The sequence below is a fragment of the Otolemur garnettii genome, unplaced genomic scaffold (assembly GCF_000181295.1).
Source record: "Otolemur garnettii isolate 467f Iridium unplaced genomic scaffold, OtoGar3 scaffold00024, whole genome shotgun sequence".
Taxonomy (NCBI): Eukaryota; Metazoa; Chordata; class Mammalia; order Primates; family Galagidae; genus Otolemur; species Otolemur garnettii.
In genome coordinates, this window is record NW_003852419.1 from 20,769,712 (window position 1) to 20,787,009 (window position 17,298).

At 39.7% G+C, this 17,298-nt stretch overlaps 1 protein-coding gene across 2 annotated transcripts in view; it reads left to right on the forward strand.

Annotated features, from left to right (window-relative positions):
- Positions 1-1,375: 1,375 nt before the first annotated feature.
- Positions 1,376-17,298, forward strand: part of UGP2 (UDP-glucose pyrophosphorylase 2) — a 56,347-nt gene continuing 40,424 nt past the window's right edge. The window contains exon 1 of one of the 2 annotated variants that reach the window (XM_023512054.1): positions 1,376-1,621. Coding sequence is in view for 1 of the 2 variants with exons in the window: in XM_003787954.3 (XP_003788002.1) it covers positions 2,569-2,587 (19 nt within the window). In the remaining variant the exon portion in view is untranslated. Of the gene's footprint in view, positions 1,622-2,254; positions 2,588-17,298 lie in introns of those variants that run through there. The other variant, XM_003787954.3, reaches the window with a different exon arrangement.

The following is a 17,298-nucleotide window of genomic DNA, read 5'->3' on the forward strand; positions in this document are numbered from 1 at the left end:
GCTCACAGCAACCTCCAACTCCTGGGCTCAAGCGAGTCTCCTGCCTCAGCCTCCCAAGTAGCTGGGACCACAGGCGCCCGACACAACGCCCGGCTAGTTTTTGGTTGCAGCCATTATTGTTTGGCAGGCCGGGCTGCATTCGAACCCGCCACCTTGGTTGTATGTGGCTGGTGCCTTAGCCGCTTGAGCCACAGGCGCCGAGCTTAGTTGAGAGGTTTTTAAGTGTAATCTTTTTGGATTTCATGTAAGAAATACAGTACCAATGGTAGTCATGCTTTAGCATGACAAATGATCATTAAATTTGTGTTATTTGCTCTAATAACATTTCCATATGGCTAAGTAAAACTAATTTAAAGTTCCTTTGTTTACGGAATGAGTTATTTAAAAATTCTCACTTTACCTGAGTTGATAAGTGTTGCCAAAACCTCAAGCTCTTCTGGAATTACAGTACTTAGTTTACTGGAAGCACTTAACAGAGAGTGCTGACAATTCATCTGTCCTGATGCAGGCAGTTTTAGTCTTGAATTGTATATGTAAAGTCTGAAACGCGCCCACTGACAGACACACTGAGTCTTAAAGGCAGGTAGATGATGTTGGCAATATAAGGTGTGATTTTACTGGCCCTGGGCTGGCCCCCTCTCAGTTCCCAGCTAGAGGCAAGTTCCATCTTTTAACACCCTCTTGCCTTGAGGACGTCAAGAATCTATCAGAAGAAAAACATCTCTTGAGGAGTAACTTAAGCCATTTCCACATAGATCAGAAAAATAAAGGCCTGTGACAGCAGAAATCTCTGCAGAAAAGGGGGGTAAAAGGATGGTGGTGGTTCTGGTGAGGGAGCCTTCAGTTGGTATTTTCTTCAAGGCCCTAAATCCCTCCTCATGTTAGTTGGCCCCACACATTCCATTGCTTACTCCTTAAGGCATCCTCACCCTCCCCAAACCAGATGTGGTGAGCAAAGTGTCCACTGACAGAGGTCTGGACTCTCCCCCGAGGCTGCTGTGGGGGGCTCCGGCTCCATCCGCAGAGCTTTCTTCAGTCCCCGGTTAGCGGGAACGCTTCTACAGGCTGCAAAGATAATTGCTCTGCTTAGGTTCTCTCCCTTGCTGAGGTATCTGTTGATGGCCGAAGAGCGTTACTGGCTAGGCCACCCCTTGCCGCGGCGCCACCACAGGTGCAGCTCCCACGCGCGGGATCCCGGCGTTTGGCTGAATGCCCACCTAAGCCCGAGTCCCTCGTGCCGCAGGCGCCCCGCCCCCTGCCACCTCCACGCGTCTCATTGGCCAGGCCCTGCGTCCGCCTCGCCTCCTGACTGGCGGCCACGTCCGTCCGTCTGCGCGGTAGGGACATTTCCGCATTGAGGGGGGCTGCTCCGAATGGGGGGGGAGGGGCGGTGTTTAAGAGAAAGTGGGGGCTTGGGCATTGGTAGCCCGCGGGCGGTGGGCAGAGGGGGTTAGCAGCTGGACTGCCGCTGCTGGCGAGAGGCTCAAGGTGTGCATGTGTGAGGGAAGAGGGAGACAGAGGACGGTTCCTCAGAGGTGACTTTCTCTCATCCTGCAAGCCTTCTTCCCGGGGCGCCATAAACGCCCCCCAATTTCCCAGCTGCTGAAGGAACAGGAAGAAGGTGGGTCTCGCCGGCTACTTGGGAAGGGGCGGGGTCGAGCTTCCGGTGACCTCTTGGGTGGGTTTGTTTCACTGTCTGAAAGGTATAGGGACTCTCTCCCCTACCCGCGGGGTGGCCCTGGAGGCCAAATTTGGGATTCCAAAGAGTGCAGGGCAGGAGGCAAGAATATGGGTGGGAAGGATTGGGGCCTTTCCTGGAGACTCCTGGGCCGGTATACGGGTCTACCCATCGCGCTTCGCTTCAGGAAAGGGGCAAGGTAGCCATTGGGTCCTTCTGGGAAAAAGCTGAGGCGAAACAGCCGCTTGCGGCGGGAATGCTGGGGGCTGGAGGCCACAACCGGCTGGAATTCGCAGCGCCTCCTAGTCCCAGGATATTTTTGGCTGATAAAAATGGTTGCACCGCTTCCCTCTGCCGGCCTCACGCGCTTCCCCGACCCTTGGTTGGGCGGGAGCCTCTGTGGATGGAGTTTCCCGAGGAACCGGCTGGAGACTGGACAGCAGCGGCGCCCAGAAGGGGGCAACTAGGGTGCGGCCTCCCGATGCCCGCTGCAGTCCAACCCCGGAGGGCGTGGGGACCGGGGGGGCGGTGAAATAGCAGCTGTAGGTCCGCCTCTTTCATTGATGAAATTTAAGTTCGTGTGGTTTTACCTTTTCCGGGAGTCTCCAGCTGGCTCTCATTTGTGTCAGGAGCGCAGTACAGCAAAGAGTTCCCAAGCAGACTTAGTCGCTCCAAGTTTCTGTCTTTTGGAATTGGGGAGGTTTTCTTAGGTGTATTTGGGGGAGATTGTAATCGCTTTGGATAAAGACTCCCTTAAGTAGCTAAACGTAGGAGGAGGAGAAAGAACACATCGGTTGTTAAAACCAGGGAAGAAGAGAGAAGCTGCCCTATAGCGTGACTCCTCCAGCAATTAAAAAAAAAAATTACAGGCCAGTGTACTTTACCCTAAAATGTCGAGATTTGTACAAGGTAAGATGTGCCTCTTTTTATCTCCCGGGTTGCTTCAGCTGAGTTTGGTTACTGGTAGTCAAGAGGTTGGTGGGTGTTTTGAAAGTGGAAATGTTTATCTGAGATAACATTTGCGAAACCCTTGTAGTTAAATTGTCATCTGAGCTGCCTTGTGCTGCTGGGTTGGCGTGTTAGATACGTATAATTTATTCCCCTGTGCTCTGCTGAGTTTAGTTCTGCCTCTCTGAAATCAGGTTAGTAGTACTCTGGCTCTCCTGGAAAGTGCCTGTAAATGATAATAAAACAGGATTTTGGCTGATGATTAATGCCCTGTTCTCTTTTCCTGGTCGGTGTCAAGGTCCCTGTGTGTGTGCGCGCGCGCGGACGGGAAGGGGACCTGGGAGGGCTGGGGGAAGGCTAGTGGGTTTTGCCAGGACTGTTGGAGAAGCTTTAGTGTTCTCTGCTTCTGCTCCGTTTGTGTGTACGTGGTTTGAGTCTCAGATTCATTTATTGCGAAACCGGGAGTAGCCTGTAGAAGCTGGAGGTCATTTCAGCCTGAGAAATGACTTTGCTGCATTGCTGTGTTTGTTTTTTCCCTTTTTGAACTATGAAAATATGATTAACTTTTCTTTGGAATTTGAAAATTGCCTTCTAAATTCCACATGTATATTAAGGGCTAGGGGATGCCCGTCAACTGGGCTTAGCAGTAACATTGCATATATGTATGAATGTATGTGTGTATGGTGTATACATTGAAATTGGTACTGCCTTAAACCTCTGTCACAAATTTGTAGTGTAAGATTTCCCTTCTCTTGTGAAAGTACACTCTTTCCTCGCAGACTCTGGTCTGTGAAAGCTTCAGCCATCTTGATGAACACACAGCTAGTAAAGTTCACACCACTTAATGTGATTGTGGATAAATGTAGGTGTACTTAAAAAAAAAAGTTGTGTCAGTAACGGCCATCATTTGACCCGGGGAATAAAATGCCCTAGTGAATTCTACATTACTTTATTAACTTTTCTTTAAATTTTGTATGATAGGTTAAAATGAAAGAATTTGCCTACCTGCATTATTATGGAAACAGATTAGGCATTATACAAGCCTTTAGCACTAAGCTCAGAAATGTCACTTGTCATTAGACTTCCAAATTTTTGTACCTTATACATGGTAAGAGATGCTTGCTTCTTGCTTTCTGAGTGAATAAATGTCTTATTAAAGACTAGAAAGACAAAGGTAATTGTTAGACATGTACTGGTTTTATAACAACAATTTTCATAGTCTTTACTTTTCAAGAATGTGCTAGGAAAAAGTGCATAAATCATCTCTTTAAAACTTAGGAATATTATTAAACATAAGGTGTTCTGTGTAGTTATGTTTTAGGATAGGTTGCAGAGTTGGTGATCATCGACTGCTGTTAAGGCTGTTAAGGCTTTCTGTCACAAGGACATTCAAAATCAAGTGGTGATACTTAAAAATTTTTGTGTGTGTTACTACTTTGTCATCCACTTTTTTAAAAAAATAAGCTTTTCATTTTGGAATACTTTTAGATTTATGGAAAAGTTGCACATTTGTCAAAACTAGAAGTTAACACAGGTACAATACAGTTAACTAAACTACATACCTCATTCAGATTACTTTTCCTATGATTCAGTCTAATATACACATTGCATTTAGTTGCTGTCCACTTTTTTAATTTTTATTTTTTAAAGTGATGGAGTCTTGCCGTATTGCACAGGCTGGAGAGCAGTGGCTGTTCACAGGTGCAATGATAGCACATAACAGCCTTGAACTATTGCCCTCAAGGCGTCTAGCCCCTTTAGTCTCCTATAGATGTGTGCCAATGTGTTGGCAATTGCCATGCACTTCTACTTTAAATGGTAGTTTTCTTTTTAAACTGGCAGTTTTGCACAAAAAGATAACACTCCCTCTACCCAATTTTTTAATGACTGTGCTCCCATTTATCATTGTTTAAATTTTGTATTTCAAGTGTGAGTCCTATATATATTTAAGTCTGCAGCTGTTATAATTGATAAACCTAATTGGCAAATGATAAAGCTATATCCATAGATCAGTTTTCAAGTGTAGGGGTTGGAATTTTTGGTTTTTATTTTTTTTAAACAAATCAAATTATTTGATTTTGCTGCAGAACTTTTTTTTTTTGAGACAGAATGTCGCTTGGTCACCCTTGGTAGAGTGCCATGGTGTCATAGCTCACAGCATCCTAAAACTCTTGGGCTCAAGAGATCCTTTTTTTACCTCAGCCTCCCAAGTAGCTGGGACTATAGGAGCCTACCACAACGCCTGGCTATGTTTTTAGAGACGGAGGGTCTCACTCTTGCTCACGTTGATCTTGAACTTGTAAGCTTAAGCAGTCTACCTACCTTGGCCTCCCAGGGTGCTGGAATTATAAGTGTGAGCCACCACACTCGGGCTTTGCTGTAGAACTTTATGAAATTTCCACTTATTGGCACTTAACTCATGCTACTTTATAGGGCAAAGAGTTAACAAATACTAGGTTTTTGTGTTTTCTTTTTAAACTTTATAAGAGCTCTAAGAGGTAGTAGATTTTTATCATGCATGCCCTTACTTACTGCTGAGAAAAGTTAAGTTCTCATCCAAAGTTCACAGCTAGTGTGAAACATTAAATTCATATATGGATGTGTATAAAACCCTTGTCTTTTCCAATACCTTTTGTTGCTTCTAACGTTAAAAACTATGGAAAAGGCCTGTTTCTCCGGCGAGGCTGTCAGTTCTCTTTGGCAAAGACAGTGTCACATCCCTGAGGAAATAAAGTGTTTTGTAAGTGGTTGTTACTCTAAAAGAATTTGTTATGGATGATAAATGAAAAACCTACAACTTAGCCCTTTCTGTGTACTTTTTAGTAGGTTGGCATACATTTTGGGTTATAATTTTTTTCTTAATTATGTAAATGTCTCATGAAAGATGGAAGGGTTTGAATCCTGTTATTATTATCAGGTGATCTTAGACATGTGACTTTTTTGAACCTCATTTTCTAGGTATTATTGTGCCTCAGGGTTATTGAGAAGCTGAAGTGAGATGAATTATGTGAATGTGCTAAGCACATATAGGTGCCAATAAATTTTATTTTCCTAAAATGATGGGTGGCCTTTCAGATAGCATCATTACCAGAAATACAATCATGTTAGCAACAGGATACACAGAAACAAGGCAGCTTTGACAGTTCTTTATTTTCCTCTTCCAGGTTTGATGTTTAGGTCCAGACACTTGGGATTTAATATGTTTAAAAAAAGAAAGTGTAGGGGTGGGATTGTGGGGTGGCATGACAGTGTGAAGGTAAATATGAATTGGTGACAGTTTTCATTTCAGATAAGTCAACAAAATTTTTTTTGAGCTCCTACTATGTGCAATTCAACTGTTTTGGGATTTGTGGTTTATTCTGGTGGATACTTGAAGTTTAGCAGATCTGAGTATTATACCTATCTGTTGTGTACATATGTTGTTGAATATCATAGAATGTGGGGTTGCTATACTTGACGTGAATCTTTCCCCAAATCAAGGCATGTGCTTTAGATGAAGATCTTTATCTTCAAGCTCATTAACCTTTAGCTATCATGGTGGAACCCTTCTGAAGGGCTGGAGAGTTCTCAGAATGTTTAGCTTTCTTTGGTCATCTTCCCAAATCTGTGTTCCTCAGGCGTTTAAAGTTCCTTCTCATAGGAAGAACCTTCTTTACTGCATCTGCAGCGTAATTCTTAACTGGTGTATCCTGCCCTCAGGTTACCTTCTGCCTGCTTATGGCATCTCTTCTGCTGCTGCTGATTTTGTCTGCCTTAGGGGTTATTGCAGGGTGCTCAGTTGTCTTAAACAAATATGAGTACCTAACTGAGTGAGGAGGAGCTCCTTGTCACAGTTGGAGTAGTGGAGGGGTCATCAGCAGCTGTGTTTTGTGCCAGGCCTGTCAGTGGGTGCCATATGGCATTTTGCTTTTAAATAGTTCTGAGAACTATGGGCTAATCTTCCTAAATGTTTTGAAACTTATAAATAGAGGAGAGACTAATGTTGTCTTGCCAGCTAAGGCCATGTTAGGTGATTATGCTGCAATATTCGAGGCACTGTTTGTTAAAAACTTTTTAATATGTCATTGTCTATCCAAATTATGTAAAAATATCCCTAATGTTATTAAATTAAGATACTTTCTTATATTTTAGGGAAAATCATTTAAGTACTTCTGTATCACTTTAAAAATATTCACGACCCTATGAACTTTCCCATTTCTTAGAATTTTTTTTGTGCCTTTTTTTTTGTGATTCCTGTTTGGTAGATGGCAGCTAGCCAGGGAAGATTACTGAGCTAATTATAACAGGAGGGGGTCTCAGATGAATATAGGGATTGGAAGAATTCTGGGGCCTGGTTCTTCTCAAATCCTAAAACCAAATTTAGCCTGTTTCTCATGTAGGATGCTTTTAGTACAGGGTGATAGTGGCATGGATTTGAGTTAGAAATGGATGCATGAAAGTAGTGACTAGGCATACCACTCACTTTTTAAAGCTGTGGCTTAAAATTTATTGTGTTGCTAGAGAGAGAGAGGGATTTAGTTAAATTCAGAATCATAGTTATACATGTAAAATATAAAGAAACTGAAAATGAAGAGTTGAGCTCATGAAAACTTCATTGACTGTCTTCCAACATGACCGTTTAATTTCTATGGTTAAATTACCCTTGTTCTTGCTAACTCAGCCTTTCTTCTAAGGATATGGATGATCTTCATTTGTGAAAGCCTATTGGGGAAAGAACATTGATAAGGAACATTAGAGAAATAGGAAATATTAACTAATATATAATTTTTGGAAGTGCCATTTTAATATTCTGAAGATAAATCAAAAAGTAACTTTAAAAGGAAATTACTTTAAGACATTATTTTGGACAGAAGGTATTTTCTTGTAATATCACTTCTGCTATTACAAGAAAATACCTTCTCTGTGTGTGAATATATTCTTTTTTTAATAGGTGAATTGTAGTACTCTTAATTAAAATAAGGATATTAAAATAATTAAAATACATTCTCTGTGTGTATATTCTTTTTTTTATAGATGAATTGACTACCCTTAATTAAAATAATGGGACACTTTGAATTTGAGAGGAACATTAGTTGGTCTAGTGAAAATACTGTAAATAAAAGAATAATGTATTTTACTTTTCTAATTTCCATCAAATTATATTTGGTACTTTTTGTAGAAGTATAGATATTATGAGTTCTCAGAAAGTCAGACATATTCATTGCTGAAATATGAACCAAACTGGATTATGGTTACCTAGAATCTCTTTAGAAATTGGAGTTTTTCTAAAGAATGTTGCTCTTTTGATATAGTCTACAATTTCTTTTCTAAAATACCATATTTTGAACTTGAAATAAAATTAAATTGTAGATGTCTTAATCTTAGTAGTGTGGTGGATTGTTCCAGGAATAGTAACATTAATTGAAACTATATTTCTTTGATCTCTGAAATTCTACTACAAGGCATGCTCTTTCTATTGATAACTTCTTAAAGTCTCTGAAAGTTGGCTCGCTGTAGAAAGAAAATTAAACTTTCTGTGTTTTTTGATTGAGCAGCTTATATAAGAAAAGAAAGACTCTTGAAAAGCTGTTTCCCTTTTCTCTTGATTGGAGATGCAGTCGTCTCTTTTAATTTGTTGCAAAGTAATTGTCTAGGACTCATTCTGCCACTATCAATAGTTCCATTGTTTATTTTTCTCAACTCTTTGCCAATGAAATCGATTGTGCCCCCAAACCATTTTGACAATTAAGGATTGTTTTTGAGAACATGGAGAAATTCACTATGTCTGTTAACTTACATAAACAACAAAATACTTGCTTTCCCAAAACATTTCTAGATACTTCTGTGTAAATCAAGAGAATTCCTTGTTTCTCTATGACATCACTTATATCTTTAAAAAAAAAAAAAAGCCATTCATTGTATTCATGGACCTGAAATAGTGGTAGTACTATTTTACTTGCCAGTAGTGTACTTTTTACTTGCTAATCATCAGTAAAAAAATGCTCTTTTAGGGTGTCCTTCTTTCACAATAGCTCCACTTGCTGCTGGGTAATTTGGTTTTGTATTTCTTGTGTTGCTGCCAGTCAAAGGCTGATAATGATGTTTCATTTGCATTGTATTTCTACCTAGCATTTTAAAACTTCTGAAGAGTACAGGAAAATGGAAGATAGTTCCTGTGTACTCTTACTATAAGACACTGTTTTGGGTTCATTTGTGCCAACGGTAAAGTGTGTAGCCTTAGCAATAAAATATTTATAAAGTATGTATGTAAATGCTTTTTTGAATTTTTTTTTTCATTGCTTAGAAACAGTATATAAGGAAGAGTTGATGATGATAAGGTACAGTAAGAGAATGTTTATTTTAATTTGTAGATTTTTTTTGTTGTTGTTGAGACAAAGTTTCACTATGTTGCCCTCAGTAGAGTCCTGTGGCCTCATGGCTCATAGCAACCTCAAACTCTTGCAAATTCTTGCAAACTCAAGCAATTCTCCTGCCCCAGGCTCCCAAGCAACTGGGATACAGGCACCTGCCACAATGCCCAACCATTTTTTGGTTGCAGTTGTCATTGTTGTTTGGTAGGCCCTGGGCTGGGTTTAAACCCACCAGCTCCGGTGAATGTGGCTGGTGCCCTAGCTGCTGGGCTACAGGAGCCAAGCCTTTAATCTGTAGTTTTAACCTCACATAGTAAGCTCACATAACAGACATAGTTGAGTTGCTGGTTTTCATTCACATTTGGTGGCATGAACTGGGAGATGGTAAACCAGATAATACACCGTAACTGAGAAAGGAGTGGTAAACCAGATAAATACACTATAACTGAGAAAGGAAGAGACCTTACTCCAGTAGAAGGAGAAGCAGGGTACCCGGCCAAAAGGGTTCCAGCTTGGCAGCACCACTGTGCCCTTAGGCAAGTCTGCATTTCTGAGCTCCTGTTTTCTCATCTCTAAGATAAGGAATTGGTCTTACTAATCTTAAAGCCCTTCTAAGCTTAAAAGTTTTATCTAAATGTACATATATCAAGTTACAGGACAGGGCTACCAAATCATTTTTTGGATTTTGATGGTGATTTTATATTGTATGCCTTTCCTCTCTTCTCAACAAATAAGTATGAATTGGCCCCTTGAGATGATGTTCTTATTATCTATTAAAATAAAGGGGTATAATTTCTCAAATTTCTTCTGAATATTCTTTTTTCCAGAACTGACATTTTTTTTAATTTGAGATTTTAAGAGCTACCCTCTTATATGAGAGTAAAAGTTAATCTTAATTTTTAATAAGAAGTCTGGTTTATATATAAATTGTAACAGGTTTCTTTTTGTTTTTTTAAATAAAGCAATACATGATTAGCAAAAATCTTGATTAGGAAGTAGCTCTGCATATTTGTGGAACAATTCTAGAAATCTTACTATCCTTTTACATTTGCAATCAAAAAGCATTTATTTAGCCTGAGCAGCACAGCAAGACCCTAACTCTACCAAAAAATAGATAAAATTAGCTAAGTGTTATGGCAAGTTCCTGTAGTCTCAGCTGGTTGGGAGGCTGAGGCAGGAGGATCGCTTGAGCCCAGGAGTTTTGAGGCAACAGTGAGCTATGATAATGCTACTGCATTCCAGCCTGGATGACAGAGACCTTGTCTCTAAAAAATAAAAAAAATGTTTATTAAGCATTCATATGCATGTAAAGCTGAGTCACTCAAAAACCTATTTAAATGTAGTTGTACTGATGGCACCCATAGCTCAGTGGGTGGGGTGGCCACATACACCCTGGCTGGTGGGTTTGAAACCAGCCTGGGCCTGCTAAACAATGACAACTACAACAAAAAAATAGCCAGGCATTGTGGTGGGCACCTGTAGTCCCAGCTACTTGGGAGGCTGAGGCAAGAGAATCGCTTAAGCCCAAGAATATGAGGTTACTGTGAGCTGTGATGCCACAGCATACTACCAGGGGTGACGTAGTGAGACTCTTGTCTCCAAAAAAAAAAGTAGTTTTACTATCGCTTATAACCTAAAATAATCATCAGTGGCTTTAATATGAAAAGAACATATAAATTTGTTTAAGATACAACTAATTGGCGGTGCCCATAGCTCAATGGGCAGGGTGCCAACCACGTACACCAAGGCTGGTGGGTTTGAAACCGGCCTGGGCCAGCTGGGACAACAATGACAACTGCAGTAGAGGATGGTGGTTCCTGAGTCCTCTTCATTCAGGGACACATTTTGCTGACCCTAGGACCAGGTCATTTCTTATAGGACATGGGAGAGGCATTAGAGCAACTCTGGTGGGATGCCTGGAGGAAGCAGGCTTAACCTAGGAAGCTCCATTTTTTCATGGTTTGGAGGCCACTATCCCTCCTCCAGTTTTAGGCCCTAGTTACCCTCTTAATCCTTCTCCTTTTGGGGTCTCTTCTTCCTTCTCTTTATTGCTGTGAAGACAAAAAGGGCCTAGATTAAAAACAATAACAGCACCTTGATAATCTAATTTCATAAGGACCAATAGTGTTCCAACCTCTTAAAATTTTCACAAAAGTTCCAATGAGTTCTGAGTTCTCCTTGTCCCCATTTTACAGAAGAGGACACTTGAGACTCAGAGAGCTCAGATCAATACATTTGCCTTGATTTGAACAAGGAGACAGTGGTGGAGGCCACCCTTGAGTACATGAGCCATCTTTACTCTTGACCGCTAAATCTCTCTGATTTCCTTGATCTTAAAACAGTGTGGATTACCCTCATATTAATCTGAAATTTAAAAAGAATGAAAAAAATCTTCTCTAATGATTTAAAATAAAAGAAAACAATGACAACTGCAACAACAATCAAGAACAACAACAACAAAAATAGCCAGACGTTGTGGCAGGCACCTGTATTCCCAGCTACATGGGAGGCTGAGGCAAGAGAATTGCTTAAGCCCAAGTTTGAGGTTGCTGTGAGCTGTAAAGCCATGGCACTCTACCAGGGTGACACCTTGAGACTCTGTCTCAAAAAAAAAAGATACAACTAACCAAATTAAGTTAATTAATATATGATTAAGTTTCTTAATATATGATTGAATGACGTGAGATATATTTTTTCTCTATTTTTTGTACTAAATTAAGCTAAGTATCAATATAAAAACTGCCCAATTTTGTTTAATCTCAAAAGTTAGCAAAAACATTACATTGGTTTTTTTTTTTTTAATTAAATCATAGCTTTGTACATTAATACAGTCATGGGGTACAGTGTACTGTTTTTATATGCAATTTGAAATATTTTCATCAAACTGTTTAACATAGCCTTCATGTCATTTTCTTAGTTGTTGTGTTAAGACATTTATATTCTACATTTAGAAAGATTCACATGTACCCTTATAAGATGAACCATTGACGTGATCCCACGAATCATCATCTCTCCACCCATCTTCCCCCTCCCCTCCCTTCCCTCTCCCCTTTCCCCATATTCTTGGGTTATAATTGGGTTACAGCTTTCCTATGAAAGCTATAAGTTAGTTTCATAGTAGGGCTGAGTACATTGGATACTTTTTCTTCCATTCTTGAGATACTTTGCTAAGTACCAGAATGTTTATTGTAGCCTAATTCATAATTGCTAGGTCATGGAAGAAGCCCGAGTGCACATTCACCCACAAATGGATCAATTAATTGGGGTATGTGTACACCATGGAATACTATGCAGCCCTAAAGAAAGATCAAGACTTTACCTCCTTCATGTTTATGTGGATGGAACTGGAAAATATTCTATATTGGTATTTTTATGGATTAGTAAAAATAGGAAAGAAATTATAAGTCATATTGGCAAGACTGCCTACCATTTGACGTTTCTTTGACCACACCTCTGATACTTGGCTGATAAATTTTAGCTTCGACTTTAGAAGCTTTAGGGACTGGGGTTTCAAGTACTTAAGACATTGTCAGTACTTTTCCTAACCCCACCTTTCCATGACCAGAAATAATTTCTTTCTCTTTGATTTTATCAGGGAAAATAAAATTATAGAACATAATACAGTTTTTGCCTTTAAAGAAAGTATGTTCTAAGATTGCACACAGACAGGAATTTGGGAGTATTTGTTATAGTACAGAGGCAGGAATAATTAAAACCTCTGCATAGAAGAGTTGTGGTAGAAAGGAAGGCCTCTTTGGGAGTTCAGAAGCCATTAGACCACCACCAAAATGGTAGAAGCTGCTCAAATCATAGAGTTTGAATCTTTTGGAGCTGAGGGAACAAGGTGATATCCCAAAGGTTGGGATAATTCTCATGATTTTGTAATTTATGCTGGGACATTCAGTCTCTTATTTTTTTCTCATTTTCCTTTTCTAAAAATGTTGAGTGGCACTTAAGATGCATGTTTTGAGCAATCTTATAATAGGATGCTTTTAATTTAATGGAGCAGAAAAATAGTAATTTGATTGGCTTAAAAAATGAGAGACTTTTATCCCATACATTTTGAAGTAGGATATTCCAGGGTTGGTTAACTCAGAATAGCAGCTCATCAGTCTTTCCTTCCTTCTGCTGTACTGTCTTTGGCACATCTGCCTCGAATGGATCATTGCTCTTCGAGGTCACTAAATGGCACAAGAAAATAGGGGTGAAGGAGACACATATTTGTTATGTCCAGTAGTAGAAAAAAATACTATCTTTTCTTATGTATCTCTTTTTTTAGTGAGGAGCGCCTTTCTCTAAAGTCCTTTGGCAAATTATATTCTAGTGGCTCACTGGCCAGAATCATACTGTAGTTCATACTTAATCACTGGGAAGGCTTTAGACCAATCTGGGCCTGGTGCCATCTCTGAAACACATGGCCTTGGGGCAGAGAATAGGTGACAGAATAGCATTGGGGTATTGAGGAATATGGCTGCTACAAACATATTGAGATTAAATGGAATATAATCCATATCAGAGCTACTCAAAGCAATACTGGCAATGTTTACTCATTAGAAATGTATATTGTCCCTACCTCAAGCCTACTACTGCACAGTAATGTTTTAGAAGCACCATTCTAGATATCTTAAATGGTCTTAAATGGAGTAGGAAATTGAAGGCTTTAGGCAGTATGCTTTAGCACTTTCATTAGCTTTGGCTATTTGGAAAAAGTATTACTTCAATTTGGCTTTTAGAATGAGCTTTCAGTAGGCAATGAGAATCCCACCAAATGAGGAAGAAAAGCAATGTGATAGGGTTGAAGCTTAAGGGGAATCAATCTATTGTGGTAGGGGTTGAAGCTTAAGGGGAATCAATCTATTCTACTTGGCACTACCAGATTAAAGTAATGGGCAGACTAGTTAGAAAGCTGTTGCCACAACTAGAATCCAAATGCTGGGGGAATTGAGGTAGCAGTATGGAAATGGAAAGCAATGAGTGCAGTTATGGTGATTCAATTAAGTAGTTTTGGTATTGGCTTGGATGTAATGTAAAAAAGAGAGAAGAGCCAACCTTGGTGATTAGGAAAATGTTAATATCATAGGGAGCAGAGAGGGCAAGAAGAGTAATTTGAAAAATGAGTTTTATTTTGGATGTGTTGACTTTGAAATACTCCACTGGGTATCCAGGTACAAAATGTCTAGAAGGTGATAGGGAATGTGAGCCAGGAACTCAGGAAAAAAGTTCAGGATGAGAGGCACATGTTTGGGAGTTAACCAGTTAAGGAAAGTGGTGGGGGAATGGTGGAGAAAAATGGTGTAGGGACAGATCTCAGGAATCCTAGGGAGTAGGATAAGAAAGGAGGAGCCAGTTATGGAAATTGAGGCACAGTCAGAGGTAAGAGAAGATGTAGGATAATAGAACCCAAAGAAGATCTTTTCTAGGAGAAACATTCACAAATAATTGAGTTAAAGAACTGTAGTAGAGAAGCTGCTTAGCTTGAATTGGTCATAAATTGAATAGGTACAGTTCCTCAGCTTTATCATGATTATTTCTTGTTGCTATTACATTATTGGAGTTTTATGAATATTTGGATGACAAGTCATGTCCTGCTTTAAGATTAAGTGAGCTCTTCAATTCTCAGACTTTGTGTACCTTTCAATATGGGTTTCCAAGTAAGTATGAGACTGATCAGTTCTAATTAATGAGTGGTGGGAGATGGTCTAGGGGTAGCTCCTTAAACATCTGTTGCTCTTGGTGTTTTCCCTGTGGCCTATGCATTGTGAAACTGGCTTTGTGCTTCAGAAAATGAAAATTAGTTTGTGCCTGTGTCAGGGAAGGGTATTATGTATACCTCTTAGTTGCTGAAATGTATAACATGAAATATCTGAATTAAGAAAGAAAAACAGGCTTGGCACCTATGGCTCAGGTGGCTAAGGCGCCAGCCACATACACCTAAGGTAGCGGGTTCGAATCCCCAGCCCAGCCCTGCCAAACAACAATGATGGCTGCAACCAAAAAATGGCCGGGCGTTGTAGCCGGCGCCTGTAGTCCCAGCTACTTGGGAGGCTGAGGCAGGAGGCTCGCTTGAACCCAGGAGTTGGAGGTTGCTGTGAGCTGTGATGCCATGGCACTCTACCCAGGGACCCCCTGGCTCTGAGGCTCTGTTTCAAAAGAAAGAAAGAAAGAAAGAAAAACAATGACTTTTCAGATTATTGCTCTATCTTTTGTAGCTCAGTTGGATAAAGTAAAGTCTGTGATGTTGACATTTTAGTTCTGGTGAACAAGGAAGAATCAGGAAATGGAGCAGGGGGTGGGGACTTCTAAATAAAAGCTCTATCCGAAATTCAAATTGACTGAAGTGTAATGAAGTCACTTACAATTCTAGTAAGCCCAGTTTTATGGTAGGAAGTTATCTTATCTGTTGACTGGAAATAAGATGAGGTTCTGATAGAAATGCTTTTGGAGGAGAGTGTGCTATTTAGAGATTTTTATGCCAACCAAAGATTAAAGAAGGCCAGACTAGGGGGAAAAATGAGCAGGGTATTTTTACTAACTGTGGTGGGATAAGGCTCAGAAGAAAATGTCTTCTGAGAAAATGCTTCTGAGCTCCAGCATTACCCTGCTCTGTGACCTTGGATAAGTCATTTGACCATTTTCAATTTTGGTTTCCTTATGGGTAAAGTGATGAGTAGATTAAATGCTTCCTTCTATCTATAAAAGGGTTTTGATTTATGACTAAGGTAATGAAATGTTTGATTCTTAATCCACTTAATATCAGAGGATTACTTCTGTATTGTGGGGAAGTAGGGAGAGACAGAACATTTTATGAGGTTAGAAATCTTGCATTATTCTTTAAATGACCTTCTTTTAGAAACACAGCTGTCATTGTCAGAAATGTAACATGAGAATGTTAAATCCAAGAAAGCTTCTAAGGTCTATATTTCTTTTCCTACTAGAAATTTCACATCTTTCTTAAAATATATAGGATGAATAAGGAGGCCACTGCAAAGGGAAATGGTTCATATCTCTGTGCTTCCGGTTCTGTACCCCTGTGCTTAAGAAAGCTATTCTTTTGCTTCCTTATTCTTGAATATTCTTTATTCCTTAAAAACCCTCCTTTATTCTTTAATCACGAAAAGCAGACCTTCATAGTAGCACTTTGCCCAGGGGAGAGGGAATGAAAGAGCAGTGGATCTGGGTAGAAGTGAAAGGCTCATTGTAATGTTCTTTTGTTGTTTAAGCAAATCATGTTTGTAAAGAGGATAGAAAGAATCTGAATTGTTCTTCTTGTGCATTGGTCCATTTGTATCAAACAAATGGGAGAAATAAAGATTAGGGATGCTTCTTACAATTAACATTTGAATCTGTGTCTGGGATATATGTTTGAATTTGTCTGGAGGTTCAGCCAAGTTGACAGAGATCACTTAAGTGTGAGTCTTCCCAGCCAGGCTTTCTTAGTAGGGAGAAAAGTGACATGGTTCTGTGTGTCTTGACCTTCAATCATATAAATTGATACTAGTCTACCACTCTGCAGAGAGGGCCTTTAAAGAGTGTGTGTGTTTACTGTTCTCATGACAAATCTCAAACAGCTACTTTAGCTATTTTTAAACTTTGCTGTTACATTTAGTTTTATCTCATTTTGGCATTTGTCCAGAGTATAAGAGTAGGTTAAATGTTTCCATCGTTATATTTTAGGAATGTGACTATAAATACTGGCCTTCAGGATCTAACTTCATCAACAAAGCAGCAAGTCTGTAGATGTCTTTGAGTTTAACAAAAAACTTATTCAAAAAATTATATAGTTACCCATCTATTTTAATTGATCAGTGACATGGAATCAGACAATAATATAGAGGTTTTTCTTCCTCTATATTTAGTAGATTCCTCCAAGTTATTTCCCAAATAGTAATATGAGAATTGGCTTAAAGACCGGGGAAGAGGCATCCCAAGTACACATGAGGTGTCAAGGTAGGAGACTTAACTCTGGGATAGATTTTAAATTACAACTAGGTATGCCAAGGAACTAGGTATGTGTGTGGATGATGTCACTTTGTAGTAGCTTTAAATTACCTATCACAGTTTATGCAGAAATGCTCATTGGCATGAGTTTTTGCAGATTATAATCAAATTGCTGCTTACTGGTCAAAACATATCTTTAGGTTGTTAATGGAACACAGGATGGTGTATGGAGCTTCTTGGCTCACAAATAAGTTATGTATGAACCACAGTTTTGTGTCACTTGGGGAATATAAACTTAGTTGTGTTGTAGTTTATGCCTGTAAAAAGAATGCAATTAAAAAAGTTATTTTTATGGCTCGGCACCTGTGGCTCAAGCAGCTAAGG